This window comes from Xenia sp. Carnegie-2017, unplaced genomic scaffold, assembly GCF_021976095.1.
Source record: "Xenia sp. Carnegie-2017 unplaced genomic scaffold, XeniaSp_v1 HiC_scaffold_19, whole genome shotgun sequence".
Lineage (NCBI taxonomy): Eukaryota > Metazoa > Cnidaria > Anthozoa > Malacalcyonacea > Xeniidae > Xenia > Xenia sp. Carnegie-2017.
The window spans coordinates 765,636-785,256 of NW_025813481.1; the positions used below are offsets into that span (position 1 = coordinate 765,636).

The following is a 19,621-nucleotide window of genomic DNA, read 5'->3' on the forward strand; positions in this document are numbered from 1 at the left end:
TTACTATTTTTGTGCGCCTGAAAAGCGACTTTTGCAGTATATTTTCGCCAAAAAAACGTAATGAAAATTTTCTCATTGGTTCATATAGTTCATATTGGTTGATTTGATGCATTACGTTTTGTTAAAATGTGGGAAGGTTTCATTGGGTCAACAGACTAGCAAAAAATACCTTTTTTTGCCTGGGTCAAATAGAGTCCAATATGAGTCCAGTTGATAGTTGGAATACAAATTGAAATCGAGTCTGCTCAAAAACTTGTTGATTTGTTGAAATAATTTGACGGCGTACAATTACTTCCTCTTCTCGACATTTCATCTCAAAAATGTTTAGTACAAAACCAGACAATTTGGAGAAATATTCATTTAAAACTATCCATAGGGATAGATAGGATTTACACGACACAAGATTAAAGAGATGATGTTTTTTAAGCACATCTGAAAGTTCTGGGATGTGTTTTACTCGGCAATATTGACGCGTACAGTCTAAACAATATTGATTTTCGACGGAAACGTGTAACACAAATACCTGTTCTTCCCGTTTCCCTATCTGTAGGATACAACATTCCTCTTGCCCGAACGCACAGCGCACGTAGGAAACTGCACTTTTGCCCCTGACTGCGAGGTTTGGTTTGCGTTGGCAAACACATGTGGTTCGTGCATACTTTTTTAGTAAAATTGATATCAAAACTCTAAAAGTCATCTCAAAGTGTTTTGTTGACATCAGTGAAACAGAGATGCATTTTGAGAGGTGATAACTAACAAAATTCATGCGAATTTTAAGGTTGAAGTAACATGTGATTGTAAGACTATAAGCCAATGAGCACATGGGACACAGCTGCAGCGAACATTCCCAAAAGATGAGCAATATGTCCCAAACTAAAATATTACAAATGGTTATCGCTCCTGGTCTTCTCTTTTTCCCTATCTTTGTTGTCAATGAAGGCTTGCGATCGAAAGAATCATTTATTTCATAAAACTTCCTGACCCCTGAAGACGATTTTCCATTTATCTATGAAATATACAGAATGACAAAGACTGTAAACTTGCATCGCGTGCAGTCCATTTGTTTCAAAATTTGTTTCGCAAGAATTTGCATTTCTCTCTTTTTGTAAGAAAACATCGAAAAAGCTCTTGTTCTTGGCACGGATCAGTTCTCATTTGCGTCATTCGAGTTAATAAAGCAATTATGACACCGCGCTGTTGTATTTCAAAGATGAAAAGTCAAGTAAAGCTGGAAGACAGTAACTGAAGTGCTGTATAATAAGAAATTGTATCCGGTGAAGTGACAGGAAAGATTTTTGAAAGTGTTGTTAGACCAACTAGCAGAATTAAAATTGTTCAGACAAGCACTTGGTTGGAGTGACTTAAGAAGGACAAGGTCAGGAATGAGCTCATTCGAGGAAGTAAAAGAAAAACGAGGCTGTGGTGGTTTGTTCATGTCATGATTAGAGAAAAGGATGATGTGGGGTGAGAGGAGACAGGCTATTTTTGACAGATGGAAATTAGTGTAAGTGTTGTCATCTTTATTTGCATAATCAGTATGGCGGATTCACGTGTAGTAGTTTCCAACCGCAAATTTCGTCCTTATGTGCATTTGAAAGGACGCCACTAACGTAATTTTAATGTTTAGAAAATGGAGGCTGAAATTTTCACTGAACATATTGAAGTGAATTCTGTCGCAGCCGAATCCGAGACGGAAGAAATTGATGTTATCAGCGATCCCACACCTTTGGACGTAGTCGCAAATTTTTCTTTGAATGAAGAAATTACGAACAATAAAACAAGAACTAATGAAACAGATATTGGAGTTAATGTAGAAATCAGGCAAGCAGCTTCGAATGTCATAAACGACGGAGGTTCAGTTGACAATAAAAATACTATGGTTGGTGTCCCAGATGTGAATGTTTTAGACAAGGTGCAGTTCACCAGCGTAGATGACGGAGAACCCGATGAGACTGATGTCTATAAGAGGTTCTACTTTGAATCAGATCATCTTGCATTGAAGGAAAATGCAGAGTATGTATGGATCAAGGACATGCTCTACAGACTGGAAAGTTTGTACTGGTCACCTGAGATGTCGGGTGGCCAATTTTGAGAAAACTTGGCTATTATGCATGCAAATATCAAAATTTTGGGCATGAAGTTTACAAAATTTCCATTCTAGCATAGTCCTTGTGAAAATGATGTGCATTGTGTGGAAAATGATTTCCGTTGTATGGAAAATGATGTATATTGTATGGAAAATGATGTACACTGTATGGAATATGCTCTGGTTAACAATACCTCATTTTTATAGCAAACTATTTCACTAATACGAGAACTGTGGAATCTTTTCATAAGGGGGGACCAGTAAAATAGCACTTGAACATATCCTCATTATGTTCAAGTGCTCGCCAGTAGAAAAAGTGTGAGATAGAACTCCCTCCCAACCTTAGGTTGTACAATGCAAGAGAGTCAAATCTGTTCACAATATTTGGTCTTGAAAAGCTTAAATTTTTCATTTTGGGGCAAATTTCTTGATGCAAAGAAGACATTTGCTGTTGTAGTATATAAAGATTGATTAATAAAATCTTTCTAGTTCGTTTTTCACAATTCCTTTCATTTTGAAAAGTTAAGTGTAGTTTACATGACCATTATTTGTTAAAAGAATTTTGAAATATTCCTGCAGTGTAGTTCATTATTGTTGCTTAAGATTTTTAAACTTCAGTTATAGACTTCTTTTGCAAACTTTGGTTGCCCTCGAAGCCCAAAGAAAACAAGCAATCAAGGTAAATTGATGTTGATATTATCAAAAACAATATTGGTTGCTACATTGCAACTATGAGAACTAATTATTTAAGCCAATTTGCAATATTTGAAGTCATACTCATTGATTATGTTTTTTCTCAGGATTATGAAAAGTTGATCAGGTTGCAAAAAGATGCATTAGCCGAACCAATAAAGTTTGTGGAGAAACTTCAAAATAATGTATGATATTTGAATAGCAAGCCATTAATTTCCTAGGCCTGATAGTAATTAACCTTTGGCAGCCATAGCCAAAGCTGTGTGGCCCTTAAAAATGCTTAAATGATCTGTGCAGAAAAAACTTTCTATGCATTCACTAAAGGAAGTTATTGGTTTTCAAATTACCAATGAACATATTTCAGGAATGGCTGGACATACCATCTCGTCAGAGCATTATTAAACTTCCTCACATCAACTGGGAAGCATATTCTGGTGTTGAGGATTTTTCTCATTTTGGTTTGCTCCATCAACACAACACTAGACATGCGTCAGGCAGCAATGTTAACCTTATAGAAAAAGGTTTGGCACTCTTGTTGTTTGAGCATAAGATAGGATTGTGAATTATGACAAGTTTTTTACTGTTTAAGAATATGCATATAACACTGTTCTGCTTCATGGTTGCAATTGTCCATAATTCATACCTTGCTATAATAAAATAAAAACATTGGCCTATTTAATCAATTTCCTGGAAATGTTTTGTCCATCAGTTTAAGTACCTAGCTAAATACCTATTCCTACTAAATTGCTTCATGATTAATTCCACAAATTTATCACCCTCTCCTCAATATCCACCCTCTTTTCATCATTCCCTCAATATTCCTCAACATCACCCTCCCTCAACATCACCCTCAACATCACCTCCCTCCATCACCTCTCCCTCTCCTCTCCTCAATTCACCCTGTTCCTCAACATCACCCTCCCACTCAACATCACCCTCTCCCTCAATTTCACCCTCTCCCTCTACGTATATTGCTCTCGCTCAATATCGCCCTCTCTCTCAATGTATTTTCAAATTAGTTCTCTTTGTCTTTCTACGTGATGCATTAAATGATTATATGAACATTGCCCAAAATATTATACCACAATTTGTATTGTAGCTCTTGAATGTATTGAGAAGGATGAAGCAGAGTTATTATTACGAGCTATAGAATTGAAGAATTATTTCGTCTGAAGATTTCAAACTTTTTTTACCATTATTTTTCCAGCAAATCAAAGATGGGAGGAACAGTCAACAACATCAAATGGGTCGCTTGGTGAGCCATGCTCTTATGAAAGTATGTCAAGGTGTGTTTTACTATTGGTATGGATCATACATTCTATAAGTTTATCTGGGATAGTGCTTGCGTTAATACCGGTGATTTTTTAAGCATGTCTTGGAAAGTTGTCAATACCTGTAGGTTTTATAAATATATCTTATACAGTGCTTGTGTTAATAGGTTTTATAAGTGTATCTTGGACAGTGCTTGAGTTAATACCTGTAGATTTTGGTTTTTCTTGGACATCTTTTGTGTTAATATGTTTTATAATTTTATCTTGGAAAGTGCTTGCGTTAATACCTGCATGTTTTATGAGTATGTCTTGGAAAGTGTTTACTTCAATACCTGTAGAATTTGGTTTATCTTGGACAGTTCTTGCGTTAAAATTCGTAGGTTTTATAATTTTGCCATAGCCAATGCTTACATGAATGCTTGAATTTTGTAATTTTATTTTTGAAGTGCTTGTGTTTATATGTACCTGTACATTTTATAAAATTAATACCTATGTCTTAGACGGTGCTTGCTTTATAATACCAGTGGATTTTTTAAGTATATCTTGTTCGGTGCTTGCGTTTGTAAAACCTGTAAGTTTTAAGTATATCTAAATATATCTTTCACAATGCTTATGTTAACACCTGTAGATTTTCAAGTTGTTCAGACAATTCCCGTTATGTTCGAGGAAAACTGGCAACGAGCGATAAACCGCTGACATTCAATCAACCGTGGACTGTGGAAGAACAGGTTCCAATCATAACGTTTTCATTATTATTTCGCAACGAGATAACACTTCCTTTGAAACGTTGGCAAATGCTGCTTTTTTCGAGAATCCTTTGCATACATTGCCATAGAAATTCATATTCACCTACCAATATCGAACAACGGTAACTTCACATAATGTACGTAAGCATTTTGATTCACCGTTTCGTTTTTATTTAGTCATCCCTTCCTGATGATTACTATTTGCTAAATAAAGTCAAAACGTTGAATCAAAATGCTTAAACTATTTGGAGTTACTTTTGTTATGTATTATATTTAGATAGTCAGTGGTTCCCGAAAACATTTTTTGCAATATTTATTTTGGGTTTTTTCCACCAAATCATAGCTCTTTTTGTTGTTGAAGAGTGGTTTGTTTAGGAGAAGATCATTTTGCTTCAAAAATTTATTTCATGTTGATATTTGACTTAGTGCTGAATGTTTAGATATTTAAATATATATTTAATATTTTATATCATCCGTTGTTTTATTTTGGTGTTCTTAATTCTAAAGGAAATTGCATTTCTATTTTGTGTAGAGAAAATTAGAGCGACTTCTTCAGCTTTATCCTCAAGAACCAATTGAATCCAAACGGTGGTTGAAAATTGCCAAGGCACTTGGAAACAGGACACCCAAGCAGGTTATTTCACTAAACGTTGTCGGTTTTACTTGCCATTGCTTGCAGGATATAAATGAAACATACATATTATTGTTTGTTGTTTTTTGAAAATTTTTCCCATCTGAAAATTTTGGAGTTTTCCATGGTTATAAATCATGGATTGATCCAGGATGATTTTGAGTGCATGCTTAGGTTTTTGTGGGTAGCCGCTGCGCATGTGCATAAAAAACCAAAAAATCTTTCAACGTGAAGCTAGAAGCATTCTCTTGCGATAGTATCTCTCAAATGGTGTCACGCAAATTTTGGATTAAATCCTTTCTTAATAGTACAACTGCTTACTACACTTAATCTTGTTAAAGCTAATAAGTAGCAGTTTTGTCAAAGCATCATAAGAGAGACGATTCTCGCAATTTTTCATTGCAGAAATTAGCATACATTGTATGTCAATCTCATGAAGTGGGACTGTTCAATATGGCGGCTTCAAATTCAATTAGTGATGCGCGATCCATGTAATATCTATATCAATGCTATAAACATGTATCGACTTAATCATCTATCGCGTATTCATATATTACTTAAGGTGGCGAGTCGCGTCCAGAAGTATTTTATAAAATTGGCAAAGTCTGGTTTACCTATACCAGGACGTGAACCCAATTTAAATCGTCTCAAGGTTTGTCAATGTTGTTTTTAAAGTTCTTGGTCTTTTTATTACTGGTGGTTTACAGCCTGTTTACGGTCAAATTAATAGTTTATAGAAATCAATATATTAAGGAACTATGAAAACCTGTTAATGAAAGCACTTTGGCAATTTCTTGAATAGCATGTTGACTGTGAAAAACACCGAAAGAATCTTCAGTAGCGCATGCGTAAACCTTGTTAATTAAAAAAATTTGACCTGCATGAAAAAGCGTATAAAGCGTGTTGATTAAACGTCTGAAGTACTAAATCGAATTGATGATTTATTTTAATTAGTGAACTATTAAATTTATTAATTAATTAATTAGTTACATATTTAGCTAAATTTATCAAGGCTCAAGATGCAACTCGAAATGATTTTTCCGAGCTTTGATTCATAGTTCATGGTTGTAAAAAAATTTGTTTTTTTTTGGTCGTGAAAGCAGGCTTGTCGATACCGGAATACTCAACAGCAAGCCGTGAGTCTGCGCAATTCAACCTTTTTCCCTTCATACAAACCACGCGTGTATATGGATGACAATGAGAAATCTGATGCCGTCAGTATGGCCTCCTCTGACGATCTTGATGATATTTCGGTACTTGTAATAATTTTAATTTTGCTTTTGACATGAAACGAGACTTGGAGCCACCCATATGACGTATGCTGTTCAATACCTATCATCCTTGCGCCTTATAGCGCGTTCAGACTGGGTGCAGGAGTTCGATACCCTTGTTCGGTCACACTACGTAGTACCCACTAGCTTCCTCTTTCACATTTGTGCCCGAGCACCGTACTCGGGTTCTACCTCTTTTCGTGATCTCTCGACTCAGGCACCGTCAAAATATTGTGTTCGTATTGGTGCCCGTCCCTGAGCACCGTGCCGGGGTACTCCGTCTGAACGAACTATTATTCTGAACTAAGAACGACACTTATGAAATCTTGAAGTTTATTTGATGATTATTTTTTGTCAATAAATTGCACCCCGACACGTGTCTACACCGCCTTTTATTCTGAACAGCTTTACTTCACATGAAAATTTATTGACGCGATTACGGGATTACGGGGGGTGGGGCATTACATGGAAAGGACTGGGATAGAGGCCACGAACTGTGTCACATCATGATAATGCGATGAAAACCATTCGATTCAGTCGCTTACGCCCTCCCATTGTTTGTTAAGGATGACGAATCCATTCCGAAAGAATTGAGAAATACCAAAGAATATTTTGAGATCATGCAACTAAAGAAACTAAAGAAAAAACGGGCGGAGAAAAAAATGGTAAATTAAAATGTTTTTGCACCTCACCTTCCTCTTCCTTCTTCACCTTCCTTCCACTCCTCTTTCACTCTCACTCTTCTTCACCCTCCACCTCATCCTTTCACTCATCTTCACTTTTTTCACATCATTCTTTCTCATCTTCACATTCACACGGTTATTCTTTTTCAGCAAAATAAAGATGCAATCGAACACATTGGATATACGGTAAAAACTCTAAATGATAAATATCTTTGATAAGTTTTTAATATTAACATCCTCTTACCCCATTTTCCTTTTTGGTGGAAGATTCGACCAAACTTCTCCAGGAAGTATATGTTTAAAAGTTTCAAAACTATATTTTGTGACGTATTTAAGGTTTTCAGCTCAAATGGTTTATACTACGTAGCCTAATAATTCCTATCGTTGTGGTTTGCAACTATCCATGACATCATCCCTTCCCACCCCACCCACCCCCTGGTGTACACTTGAAGCAGAACTCTTGCATCATCGTTTCTATATTACTTTACAGTGTATTTTGTGTGGAATATCTCCCATAACGGGCGTTCGCTGGCATTGCATCGAATGTCCTGACGAAAATATGGTCAATTTTTGCAACAGTTGTGTTAATAGGTAATCGCGCCGCGTTGATGAAACCTGGGTCTTATTGCGTTTACAACTCGGTGAATTTTTTCTTCTTTTGCAGGCAAAACGACTGTCGTTTTGACGTGCATTCTATATGGCATAAAATGGAGTCGATTGAATGTGCGGAATATATTGACGGAGATTACGTGAAACTGGGCGAAACATCCCACGGTTATAACTACCTAGACCCGAACTTTCTCCCTTGCGGATCATGAATTATCACACGTCATCAACAACGTTGATTTACTGAAAAGGTTTGTGTGAAATATATTTTATATTGAAGTGCATATCGCTTGCAGGGCTCTTAGTTAAATCTCTTTATCATTTGCGAAGCCAGTCCGAATTTTTCTTCCGCCTATGAAAATACTGTGTTTTTTTTTACCAACTACAACTATGGCCAGAAGTTAAAGGTAGCCTTTATGTTAAATGCGAACCTTCGCATTTCGTTTCTTTGTAGGCAGCCAAATAGAACGCGTACGTCTTTTTGCAGCCTGCGAAGTAACTGTTTCAACGCTTGAGACAGAAATTTTTTTACATGGCGATTGAATATACATAATATATATAAAATAAATTAATATTAAATTACATGATATATTTGTCAAGTGAAACAATAAACGATATAATTCTCAAAAGAGTATATAAGATAAGAAATAGCAACTTGTGGCTCATCATTGTTCAATACTTCATATTAACATATAATTTCGAAGTTGTTAGGAAAAAATTTATGCAAACGTGAACTGTTGTATTGCAATGCAATGTATCCTTGCAAAAAGTAATTACAGCTATATTACAGACGAGTTCATTCATCTAAATTTATCAAAAATGTATAACACGAGACATAAAGTTACTACCGTTTCATGTGTATCATGCATGTTTCTATTGCCTGTCGTAGTACTTTGTTGTACGTTTAACCGATAGTATTTCCATTATTTTGCCATAACGATGGCTTTGAATATTCTTTTTGTGGTTCTGTTTCCAATTGTGGATGCTTCTGTTCAAGAAGTCTCTTCTAGACTTGAGAATTTGCTGCCATGTTTTTGGATGTAGAACACAGCGCGCACGAAAAAACAATAGTATTTCCGAGCCCGTGATTATCATCAGAACACTTATAAAAAACACGATTGTTCTGGCTTCGTTGTAGTGGTCATGTTTATATTGTATTTTCATGTTTTCACAATTACACTGTGATTGGCATTCCTCGGTTGAAGACTATGGGAAATACGTACGCGTACCTGTAAAATAATCAAGTCTGTTGTTCATCGATAAAACTTTGAAACTGCTCATTTATTAGTTTCATTTCAACTTTTGTTAATTATATAGCTCGTACCGACGTTTGAGATAACATTTCACATTTACTCTGAAAGAAAAGAGTAATTCTAAACAATGCACATGGTATTTGTACATTGTACAGGGCAATTGCTCGCCATAACACTTCCATAATGATGCGTTCGTATAAAAGATTACACGACCAAAGACTGCGAAATCCACTCCATATGCCTCTCTTTACAAGAAGTGACGTATCATAATTAATCAACTGAGGTAGTTTATCCCCCTACATGATTTCTTTAAATGTATTTAAACATTCTATAAAAAAACAGTGCATACGACCTGCATTGGGAGCCGCCCCGGTTGTGACTACATTTTCATGATCTTGTGAGCCATTTTTAGACATTACAGGTCTTATTGCAAACTTTTCCCACTTAGATATTGACGAATTGCTTTCTGGATATTGAACTGAATTTTAAAAATATATTGAACTAAGACTTACACGTGATTGATTTGAGATGTTTTAGCGAGTTTATCTCATATTTGACGAGCCGTATGGACTCAATTGACTTTAACATGATTTTTTATTTGCATTCACCGAATTCATATCACCCGACTATACCTGTCGTAGACTGCGTCTGAGTTTGACAGTTTGCCTATAGAGCAACTAAAATTACCTGAAACTTTACTTCTACAACGACATTCGACTGACTTTTGCTTGCTGTGAATTTTCCTTGCGATGTAGAAATGAATATTCTTACGAAACGCAATATCTTAGTTATTGCACGGAAAATGATTTTTGGCAGCGATGTGTGATTTTTAGCATGTATAACTGTCAGGACGACTTGATCATCTAATCATGTACTTCACGGTTCATTGAAGCTTGAATTTTCGTTAAAAAACTGTATTTAAATACATAAATGATTTCACTGGTTTATAAATTTGCGTATCATTTTCCCCCTTTCTATGATAAAACTGAGCGTATGTAAAAATAGGTTCTCTGGACAGAATGATCTCTGAATTAATGTAACTTTTGGTATGTTAATTTATGCGAAAATACGTGCGGGATGAAATTATCATTTCACGTGCTGTATGCTAAAAGCTCACTCGCACGAGTGCGATTTAGAAATCTGGCTCCCTCAAATCATTGTCGATCTCAATTTTTTTCTATCGTTGTCAAGAACTTTGCTAAAATATTTCAAAGCAAGAGCAACAAGTGGATTACATGAAAATACCGTTTTGGGACAGTTAAATACGAGGTGATTTTGAAGCCACAGTATGAGTGAACTTTTGGAATACAGGATTGAGACTTTGACGCATGGGCGGGGTCAAACTTGTAACAATAAGTATGTACTACTTGGTACATAAACATACAGCTCGATGTGGTTTAAAGATCAAACTGTACGTTTTTCTTGGCTATAACCTGGCTTATTACATTAGTTGGAAGGGCACTTGGTGAATTTTAAATGCTTTTTTGACGTATGATTAAACTTAAAAGTTAACACATGATTCTTTCAATACATTTAAAGAGCATTTTCCACTTTACTTTTCATTGTACCGAATTTTAGCAAATATGCTTATTTTCTGACCACCAGAATCGAACGAAATCTCGTTGTTTAAATATCGAGATGTGTATCTCGACTTTAGACTATTTTTTGTCTCTAAGTCAGTTCCATTTTTATCATCAGAAACCAAGGATGTTTACTAAGATAATACAGGAAAAGCATGGTAAGGTTTAAAAACGACATTGTACAGTGTATGCATGGTTGATCGACATCTCAACTTGATATCTTGTTCGCCATTATTGTTTTTTCGGTGTCTTTTAAAGCAGTGAAGAATGTACTTCTCAAATACAAATATAAAATTAATTCCCTGGCCTTGGATGATCATTTTCGTGAGCTTTGCCGCTAAGGGAGCATTTTGAACGGATCGTGTAATTCCTTTGCCTTGTTCAACACAACGTGGATGTCTGTGAGAGGATAGTTCTATAAAAATACTCATGTAGTTAGTGGAAAACTACACTAAGAATAAAGAAAGCTTTTCTTAGAATATGCACGAAGTTCTTAAAAGACGTATTACCATTCGCAGAAGATAGATGGTAAAATTTTTCTACGAACATTATTATTCGTAGAGGTTTCTAACTAGGTAGAAAGTATCATAAGGATGTCGTCAAGCTAGTTAGATAAAACACCACGTGATCGCATCTAATTACCTGAACAAGTCTCATGCTTTTTGCAAAATCCCCTTCCAACAATTGATCTCTGATGACCCTGGAAGTTATCAAAAGTTCACGTGACATGTCCAATGAAATAAGACAGTGGATACCACAACACTTACATTAACATTGCGCAACAGACGTACATCAAAAACTGAAATCTCTGCGGATCGGCAAATAACGAATCCCACAGTCGAATCACATCTAAATCGGGAAACACACATGACGCAAATTGACTTTGGATTGGTAGGGGTATGTGCTGGTAGGCATTGCTAATTACTTAAGCACGGCGCTGCTCGCTTGTTCATAAGCTACAGCTGATTAATACTCACCTGGAAGGGGAAACTCTTGGCTTAAAAGCACTGTGATCCAACGAAAACTGTAAAATTGTGGTTCTAATTCTTGGTCGTCCTATGATGACAAAATAAAAGGAAATGTATAGTTCGTCGTGAACGAGGTTTCGGGGAGAATTTCTTCTTCTATTTTCGTCATCAACACTTCTGGATTGATTTAAGATCACCATGTAATATATAAGGGAAACGTTTAGAGCTGCAAGGGGACTGGTACCGGGCATTTATTTTGAGCACAGCAGACCCATCAGTATAACTTAAATTTTTCGTCAGTACGCATTATTGCCGTACTTCTTTGCTTACACATACCAATGATTTCCATAGGTCGAAATCACGATCCCGTAAAACGTTCATTAACTCTCTCATACTGCTTCCTGTACATTAAAACAACATTGTGATTTTGGTATCTCATCTCGTGAGCACGTATGCACCACGTGTTCAATTTAATTTGGCATTTGTCGAACCAACCTATTCCCACAGCTGATTCATCCAATGTTTTGATGAAGAAATCTCGAATTTCAGACATCAGATGCATGAAACAGTAGAAGGAGTCTGGCTCTGCAAATTCTGTAACCAAAGGAAGAAGCCATCGTCATGAATTGGAGCCGTATTTTATACGGGGTATGTTTAACGACCTAGAACCCAGTCTACTTGATGCCTGACTCGGCTGAAATACTATGCGGCAAGACGCCATCTTGAAAGGTGGCAAAATGACAATATTTACGAGTAACATCTGCTTTTCCTGATTTTTCAAAAGATTGATTTTCTCAACTTTCTTTTTTATTATTTTGAGTGTTGCTTTTTACTACCTTTCAAGATGGCGTTCTTACCTCACATCGACACGTTGGTTGGACAACTGAGAGATTGGATATGTAATGTTGTAGTAGCTCTTCTTGCAACATGCATTGCAGTATTAAAATATTTTTGTGGCAGTAGTTTATGAGACGAGAGTGCGACCGGATTTGTGTCCTATAATTTTATGAACTTCAATTGCCGCGTGTTTTATGACAGGCAGATTCCGTTATATCGCTATAAAATAACTATGGATTTCTCAGGCGGAAAACATTTTAGTATAAATGTTATTAGCCAAACTACCTACAACCTTTAATAAAGCCAAAGATAAAATATTTATTGATTGTGTTAGTGAATTACATATAAAGTTTGTATACATCGCATACCTACTAATTATATACGAAATATCTTTCATGTGGCTTTATTAAAAGTTTTATGTTGGGCAATTATATTGAAAAATGCTCTTTTCATTGCAAACTTAGAGTGTCGTCAGCACGTTGTAATCGACCTTCATAAGTGCAGCTGGAAGTTTTTTGCTATGAAGGTTGAAAGAAAATTTTGCAACGTGTAACGTAGCTTGTACTTTGACTTTACCTCGCCATTTGTCGTCGGGGTCAGACGCGAAGATATAGTATAAAGGTCCAATTATTTCGTTCATTCCCTGTAGAGTTGACCAATTACAATTTTTAGAAAAATTAGGGTGAGAGTGGGGGGAGTAGGATGAGGGTGGGGAATGGGGTGGAGTAGGTTGAAAGTAGGATAGGGAGTGTGGAGCTTTTAAGAGGAAAATATCTCAATTCCAAATACCATGGACGTAGGAAAATCGATAATTGAGGGGGCTGAAATTCATATATGCGTGATATGCAGAATTAATTTCACTGAAATTCATTGTTTTCAACCGTTTATAGCATGTATTTATGAATATGATCCCCTTCTATCCCCAATTATCGACTCTTAAATTCCATGTCAAAGAAATAACCTGAACATAAGACGTTCCTGGGTTGAGTTTTGCGTAAATGAACAAAATTCTTTCAACGACCTGCAATAATATTTAAAAGGCGATCTTTAACGACAATCCTTTCAAAAAATTTTCAAACTAAACTATCAATTTTGCCTCAAGGAAAATCATAGCTAAACCTTGTAGTGTGAATTTGGTTTTAAATATGTACATAATCGCTTCTTACTTCCCAATGTGCTTCTTGATCTTCATCCAGAAGAATTGCATATTCATCATTTTGACGACGTTTTGCCACGCTTATCTATAAACGAAAAAAGTAACAACAAGATCTTGGACAATGATGAAGAGTTTAAAATCTTGAAACTGTACATTTTTATTCCCATTCGGTTCGTTTTGACATGGTTTGCTTCTAAATAGGTCGTCTGGACTCTTTTACGTAATGTTGGAAAATCTTTGTCATCGCCTGTAATACATAAGTATGATTGGTACGACTTCGTCATCAAGTTTGAAAGAACGTTGCGCCCGTCTTTACTGGATGTTTGTGGTTTGGAGGCATTTTCACGTCGTTCAATTAAATCGAGTTTGGTTTTTGCCGCTGATCAAGAGCGGAAAAAACGCGTGCTTATTAAGTAAAGTAGCTGAAAGAAAAGTTTTTAAAATGACGCGCGCTACTTGCCAACACAAATAGTTTGACTTTGTTTACTTCGAAAGAAATCAAGTATAATATACTCACTCTACCTATCAACTCTTTCTTTGGATATTCAGTAGGAATTTGAAAAAAAGATATATCTGGAAGGAGTCTCCTATCGTTAAATAATCAATGAATTTGTCACGTGTTTTGAAAGCGAAGTTTAATGGACGATTTGTACCTGCAATCTTTGTCTATTTGAAATAAAATTTCATTTTCTTTAAAATATACACTCCAGTAACTTGAGGGATTTGGATTTAGTGGCTAAAAAATAAAACTTTCAGCTCTGTTTTTAGGCAGTTACACTTACACGGAAAATAACACGGAAACACCATTTGCCAAATCCAATTTTTGAAAAAAATTGAGTCAACTTCATTACTTGAAAAAAATTTCTAGAAGGGAGGGGGTGATACAAGCTTTATGTGTCTAAGGGTGTTGTTTTATATACTCACGTGATCAATGACGTCATCTGCCTTGCTAATGTCTTTTCCTTTAAATGGTTCAACAATAAATTCGTTCACATATTGTTCATAGTTGTTTCTAAATGATGCAAATTAATTGCTTTGTTTTGTTAGCAGCTTTTACACTGTTTGCAAGATGTCAATCTTAAGACTCATTTCGCACCATTCAAAGGTGAATACCTTTGTTTTTGAAGGAATGCAGACCATTTACTTTTCTCTGTAGGCAAATAATTTAACAAGACCTAAGAAAAGAAGGTAATTATAACATAATGTCTTATTCCTTAATGAATAGGAAAAATCCTTTCCCATTGCCAGTGGCATAGCCTACCTGCCCCGTTTGCTCCTGCTATCTAATAGCGTAGCCAACCTGCAAGTTTGTTCATGCTATGTAAATTTTTCATCATTTGCATTATCTATTTCTTTAGAAATTAATTTGTTTTACATAGAGTGGACTCCAAAATATTACATAGCATGAACAAACTTGCGGGCTTGCTATGCCACTTCAGCTATCTAGGTTCACTTATTGCAAAAACATTGGATTAAAATATTTGATTTCTAAATGAATAAATCATGATAATGAACTGAAACTTAAATAACAAGACTAAATCATGCCAACTGTCCATGCCTGTGCTTGTCACATAATTATAAAATCCACAGTCAGGAAATAATTCCATACTTTCCAACAAAGCGAACGCACTCCTTTTTCGTCAGAAATACCTGCATGGGAATAAAACTGGGCTCAATTACTCTTCTATATCAACAATAAGCCTTTGAATTTATAATCTTCATATTGTCAATCATGGCATTGAAGTGATACATTGTTGCAACATTGTTTACAAAGGGATATAATAGGTTATTTGGGGGCATGAAAGAATGCGAACTGTTCAAAGTACAATACAACTACAGAATATTGGAATGTAAAGTTTTAGGTGTGCTATTATTGTCCAACTTTTGGATAACCACGAATGAACTTCAATTCTAATGTTGTGTTGTGATTATCAAGTTTACACTTTTCGCAAATTTTTATAGGGTGGAAATTAAACTAAACATTCCAGCACAATTCATGGCTGCCCATATGAACAACATTTTTCATTCAATAAAGTCTACATACCGTGGAAGCAAAGGAAACGAAACTGCTCGAAGTCAATGTCTTTTTCTCCAAAACAGATAGCTTGGAACTTGTCAATTCTGAACATACAGATTAACGATAGTTGCGTTAAAATAAAGCACATGCGAAAAGTGTTAAATGAGACTGCGAGGTGACATAAAACAGCAATTAACTAAACCTTTTGCGATACACTTCCATTGATCATTTCAACGATGTTCGGAATCGGAAATAAATGAAACAGGAATAAACCAGGGAATGTGACATCTACTTGATGGACCAATTAAAATCGTTAAGACAATCACGTGATAGGAATTTAACCTGTATGTAATGTGATTCAGTGATTGATCAGATAACTTGATTTTATTCATTATTGATGTGAATGTCGGGCTTGCCTTGTCGGATTCTGCAACACTTTATCTTGTTTTATGGAAGATGTGAGTTTTCTGAGCTCACTAATGTGCTGCACACTCAAGACAGTCAAGTGCCGTTTTTCTACTCTTTCTTGTACGGAGAGCGCTATGGAAGCAGTAGCACAAACTTTATTTGTGAAATAGCCATTGCAGACAGCAGACTCGAAGTCGAAGATGTCGTTTGTAATAATAAAGTCAAACCAAAGATGTCGTTGTTATAGGCTTGCCCATATAATAGTTTTAAATGTTAAAAGTGCGGTTGAAATTCACTTTGCCATTAATGTGAGCTTCAAAGTTCAATATTGTGCTGACAAATCTAAGAACATTGTAGGGCAAAGAAACTGCTCACTCATCTGACTTGGGTTAGCTTTTCCTGACATGGCTTCTGAGATGAGAAAGATTTGATTGTAAAATATTGGCAAATGTGTGGACTTGAAGTAAACACTATCATTGAAATTTTAAAATGGTGCTGTCAGAGAAAGAGTTTGCTTGGAAATCAGTCAGGTTGTTAAAAATGCAGTTGGTTGGACTTATGGGTGTTGTCTATGCCATAAAGGCATAACATTTTCCTCAGAAGTTGATATGGATTTACAACATATTTCTTTCTGTCATTATGAACAAAAAGTTTCAGGCTTCACGCTTTAACATGTAAGTTTAACACTGTTCTTGTGCCTTATAAGTATTCAACCAATAGAATTTTTTCGATAGTGACATTTGCTGGTACAAAATAGATGAAATCAAAGGAAAAGGAACCTGCATGCTTGTCTTGCAGACAATTTCTCGAAGATGAACATTTTGAAAACTTTTTACCATCATTTCCCAATCATCTACATATCAAATTAATTAAGAAAAAGAGGTCTGTTATAATATATAATCAAAAAGACAAGTTCAAGTTTTGAAATGTTCTCTTCAAGAAATGTAGACTGCATCTTTAAACTTGTGAAAATGCCATGACCAGTTCAGTGTTGGTTACATATTTTGTCCTGTGCAAACAATGTTGTAAACTTAAGACTTGTAAATTTTTTAGTCTGACAGAAATATTGCCACAAGACTAATGATTTTTGTGGGAGTAAAATCTAAATATTTTCCTTTTTTGATGCTTTAGATCCTTAGCAATCTTGGTTGAACATTAAGGAAATAGGACCATAGCCTGTAGGCCAAGTTTTATGCTGAAACTGATTGAGGATTTGTTGGACTTTGGACATTCAATCATTGCGATTCTAGGAAGTTGATGATTGTACTTTCATATACTTGTTCTATCAGTTTAATGTTACTTGCTATCAGTTTAGTGTTGATAAGAGCAAAGTTAAAGACCAATGACATTAGGGAAAAATACCATTTAATTTAAGAAAAAATTGAAATTCCATAATTATATTTTATGATGATGTGTCATTCTTGGACAATTGCCAAACACCTTTCATAAAGAATTTTTTGCCAAAACAAACCAATTACTCTGCTTCCTACTTTCCAAACAAGGCTCTGAGAAGAACTCACTTTCTTATTTAGAAAGTACGAATTCCGTTAATAAATATGTTTTGTCGTTATGTTAGCCATTTCTAGTTAATATAATGAAGATTGGCAATTCACAACTGACAACATTTCTTTGAACCATTGTCATTGAATTACTGCGTAGTTATAAATGAAACTCTGTTCATATTTAATGCGGAATGAATACACAACGTTTTGCAATTTAGTAATAAGTTTTACCAAGTAAAAGTTGTGTTTTGTTGAACTTAATATTATGGTAAGATGTCTGCTGTTCAAGTCAGTTGAGTATCAAGCTGGGTACATGACTAGTAAAATAAATGAAGCGTTTTCTCCTGCGAGTTTATCCAATCACGGGCGTTTCACGCCAGAATTAACCAATCAAAAGTAAGTTAACAACACAGGTGGGAACACGTTTCGCTCGGCTCAACGTTATTTGTGCACAGTGCTTTTAACTTCTGTATTGGCATACGCGTTTTTGTTCAAATTTTCTCTTTAGAACGGTTGGTCATCATGAAGTTTTTTGTACCGTTTTAGTTTCTAATATCTAACTTTTCTGTTTTTCAACGCAGATGGGTGAACAAGTGGAAGACAAGGAGCTAAAAGCACTTTGCAAGCTCTTCATCGGCGGATTACCGCGTGCTATCACGGACGAGGAACTCGGCAATTACTTTCTTCAATTCACGGAAGACGAAGCGCTCGACGACTGCGTTGTCATCAAAGACAAAGATCAACAGTCTCGGGGATTTGGTTTTGTTACGTACAACCGCCTGGCTGATACCGATAGCTGTCTGGCAAATGGTCCTCACAACATTGGAGGCAAAGAAGTCGAAGTGAAACATGCCATACCAAGAGACGAAAAATTGCCCGTTAATCACAGCCGAACGAACAAGGTTTTCGTTGGGGGATTGCCTAAGGAAGCTACCGAAGACGACATCAAAGATGGTATCGAAAGTTATGTTCTAGAATGCGGCGAGCGCTTGAATGCGAAAGTGACTAAAATCGAAATCATCAAAACGAAGAAAGAAGACGGTATCGACCCCCCGGTTTCTCGTGGATTTGCTTTCTTGGACATGGACTCCAACGCCGATGCTGATAAAGTTGTAATCGTTAAGCACTTTCAAGTTGCCAATAAGCAAGTGGAATTAAAGAAAGCTGAACCTAAAGGTGGCTCTGGTGGTGGTGGAGGCCGAGGAGGTGGTCGAAACTCTGGACAGTTTGGTGGTGGTGCCGGAGGCTGGGGTGGTGGTTTCAATGGTGGAGCATTCAATGCTGGTGGATTTGGATTTGATTCTGGTTTTGGTGGTTATGGTGGTGGTTATGGAGGAGGCTATGGTGGCGGTATGTTTGGTCAATATGCCCAGCAGGCTTCTGGTTTTGGACCATCTCGTGGTGGCAGGAGTAGAGGAAGAGGTGGACGAGGCAATCCTTATTAAAACAATTTTGAACAGTAAGTATGTTTGGCCTTAGTTTTTGTAGGTCAACTGGTATTAAGTTTCACCAAGTTTTATTGATGTGAATCACTTTAAACATTGAATCTATTGTTTCTTACAGAACTGTTTTATTTTTGATACTTTAGGTTTAAGTGAGCCGTTGTTGGCTTAATACTTAAGAGATCATTTCACCTAGCTAAGGCTGAAGTCTAAGAAATTGAAGCAGACATTACAAGATTTGGATTCATTTAGTACTTGGCAAGGGCGGACCTCTATAAAATCAAACTTTGCTTGTAGTTGTTTAAGCTTTTAGTATTATAGTTTCATTTTAAGGTCATGTAATATAACGTGGTTATTAAACTCATTTGAGGAATCTTCTAAGGTTGATAAATTTTATAAAAAGTGATAGATATCTAGGCTACAAATGCCTGATTTACAAATGACTTCCTGAGTCATTTCATTATCTTTTAG

The 19,621-nt window shown here is 35.9% G+C and overlaps 3 protein-coding genes and 2 long non-coding RNA genes across 9 annotated transcripts; 3 read left to right on the forward strand and 2 right to left on the reverse strand.

Moving 5' to 3' along the window:
• The first annotated feature begins 1,143 nt into the window (after positions 1–1,143).
• Positions 1,144–13,070, forward strand: LOC124439164 (ZZ-type zinc finger-containing protein 3-like). Of its 5 annotated transcripts, none has more exons than XM_046989396.1 (14): positions 1,144–2,013; positions 2,705–2,765; positions 2,887–2,964; positions 3,144–3,300; positions 3,987–4,065; positions 4,679–4,778; positions 5,329–5,430; positions 5,990–6,079; positions 6,528–6,680; positions 7,265–7,363; positions 7,532–7,567; positions 7,872–7,972; positions 8,046–8,238; positions 12,140–13,070. In XM_046989396.1, exons 1-13 carry the CDS (start codon positions 1,631–1,633, stop codon positions 8,197–8,199), a joined length of 1,593 nt encoding a protein of 530 aa, XP_046845352.1. In that variant the 5' UTR covers positions 1,144–1,630; the 3' UTR covers positions 8,200–8,238; positions 12,140–13,070. The 5 variants fall into 5 exon arrangements, with proteins under 5 accessions (XP_046845352.1, XP_046845353.1, XP_046845351.1 ...); XM_046989397.1 differs by having other exon boundaries at positions 12,338–13,070; XM_046989395.1 differs by lacking the exon at positions 12,140–13,070 and adding an exon at positions 8,442–8,786.
• On the reverse strand, positions 8,579–10,039 carry LOC124439174. The gene is made up of 2 exons (XR_006946294.1): positions 9,928–10,039; positions 8,579–9,216 (listed from the first exon to the last, which is right to left on the reverse strand). It is a non-coding gene; the product is annotated as an uncharacterized LOC124439174 (long non-coding RNA).
• LOC124439172 (TBC1 domain family member 13-like) lies at positions 10,769–16,060 on the reverse strand. Its single transcript, XM_046989409.1, has 17 exons — positions 16,001–16,060; positions 15,826–15,902; positions 15,391–15,431; positions 14,895–14,956; positions 14,706–14,793; positions 14,435–14,517; positions 14,304–14,368; positions 13,935–14,028; positions 13,792–13,861; positions 13,587–13,646; positions 13,202–13,268; positions 12,284–12,382; positions 12,125–12,189; positions 11,798–11,876; positions 11,588–11,669; positions 11,463–11,520; positions 10,769–11,235 (listed from the first exon to the last, which is right to left on the reverse strand). The coding sequence occupies exons 1-17, from the start codon at positions 16,018–16,020 to the stop codon at positions 11,158–11,160; spliced, it is 1,188 nt and encodes a 395-aa protein (XP_046845365.1). The 5' UTR covers positions 16,021–16,060; the 3' UTR covers positions 10,769–11,157.
• Positions 15,895–17,676, forward strand: LOC124439173. The gene is made up of 2 exons (XR_006946293.1): positions 15,895–16,880; positions 17,338–17,676. It is a non-coding gene; the product is annotated as an uncharacterized LOC124439173 (long non-coding RNA).
• Positions 17,677–18,108: 432 nt separating this feature from the next.
• LOC124439168 (heterogeneous nuclear ribonucleoprotein A1-like 2) lies at positions 18,109–19,528 on the forward strand. The gene is made up of 3 exons (XM_046989403.1): positions 18,109–18,220; positions 18,290–19,167; positions 19,297–19,528. The coding sequence occupies exon 2, from the start codon at positions 18,290–18,292 to the stop codon at positions 19,151–19,153; it is 864 nt and encodes a 287-aa protein (XP_046845359.1). The 5' UTR covers positions 18,109–18,220; the 3' UTR covers positions 19,154–19,167; positions 19,297–19,528.
• Positions 19,529–19,621: the final 93 nt, after the last annotated feature.

Coding starts and splice junctions, on each gene's coding strand:
- LOC124439164 (XM_046989396.1), top strand. CDS start 1,631: ATGGAGGCTGAAATTTTCACTGAACATATTGAAGTGAATTCTGTCGCA. Junction 5,431..5,989: donor GAAACAGGACACCCAAGCAG/GTTATTTCACTA, acceptor ATATTACTTAAG/GTGGCGAGTCGCGTCCAGAA. Junction 7,973..8,045: donor TGCAACAGTTGTGTTAATAG/GTAATCGCGCCG, acceptor CTTCTTTTGCAG/GCAAAACGACTGTCGTTTTG.
- LOC124439172 (XM_046989409.1), bottom strand. CDS start 16,020: ATGGAAGTGTATCGCAAAAG. Junction 14,794..14,894: donor GCATTCCTTCAAAAACAAAG/GTATTCACCTTT, acceptor TGCATCATTTAG/AAACAACTATGAACAATATG. Junction 14,518..14,705: donor CAGATGACGTCATTGATCAC/GTGAGTATATAA, acceptor TTTATTTTTTAG/CCACTAAATCCAAATCCCTC.
- LOC124439168 (XM_046989403.1), top strand. CDS start 18,290: ATGGGTGAACAAGTGGAAGACAAGGAGCTAAAAGCACTTTGCAAGCTC.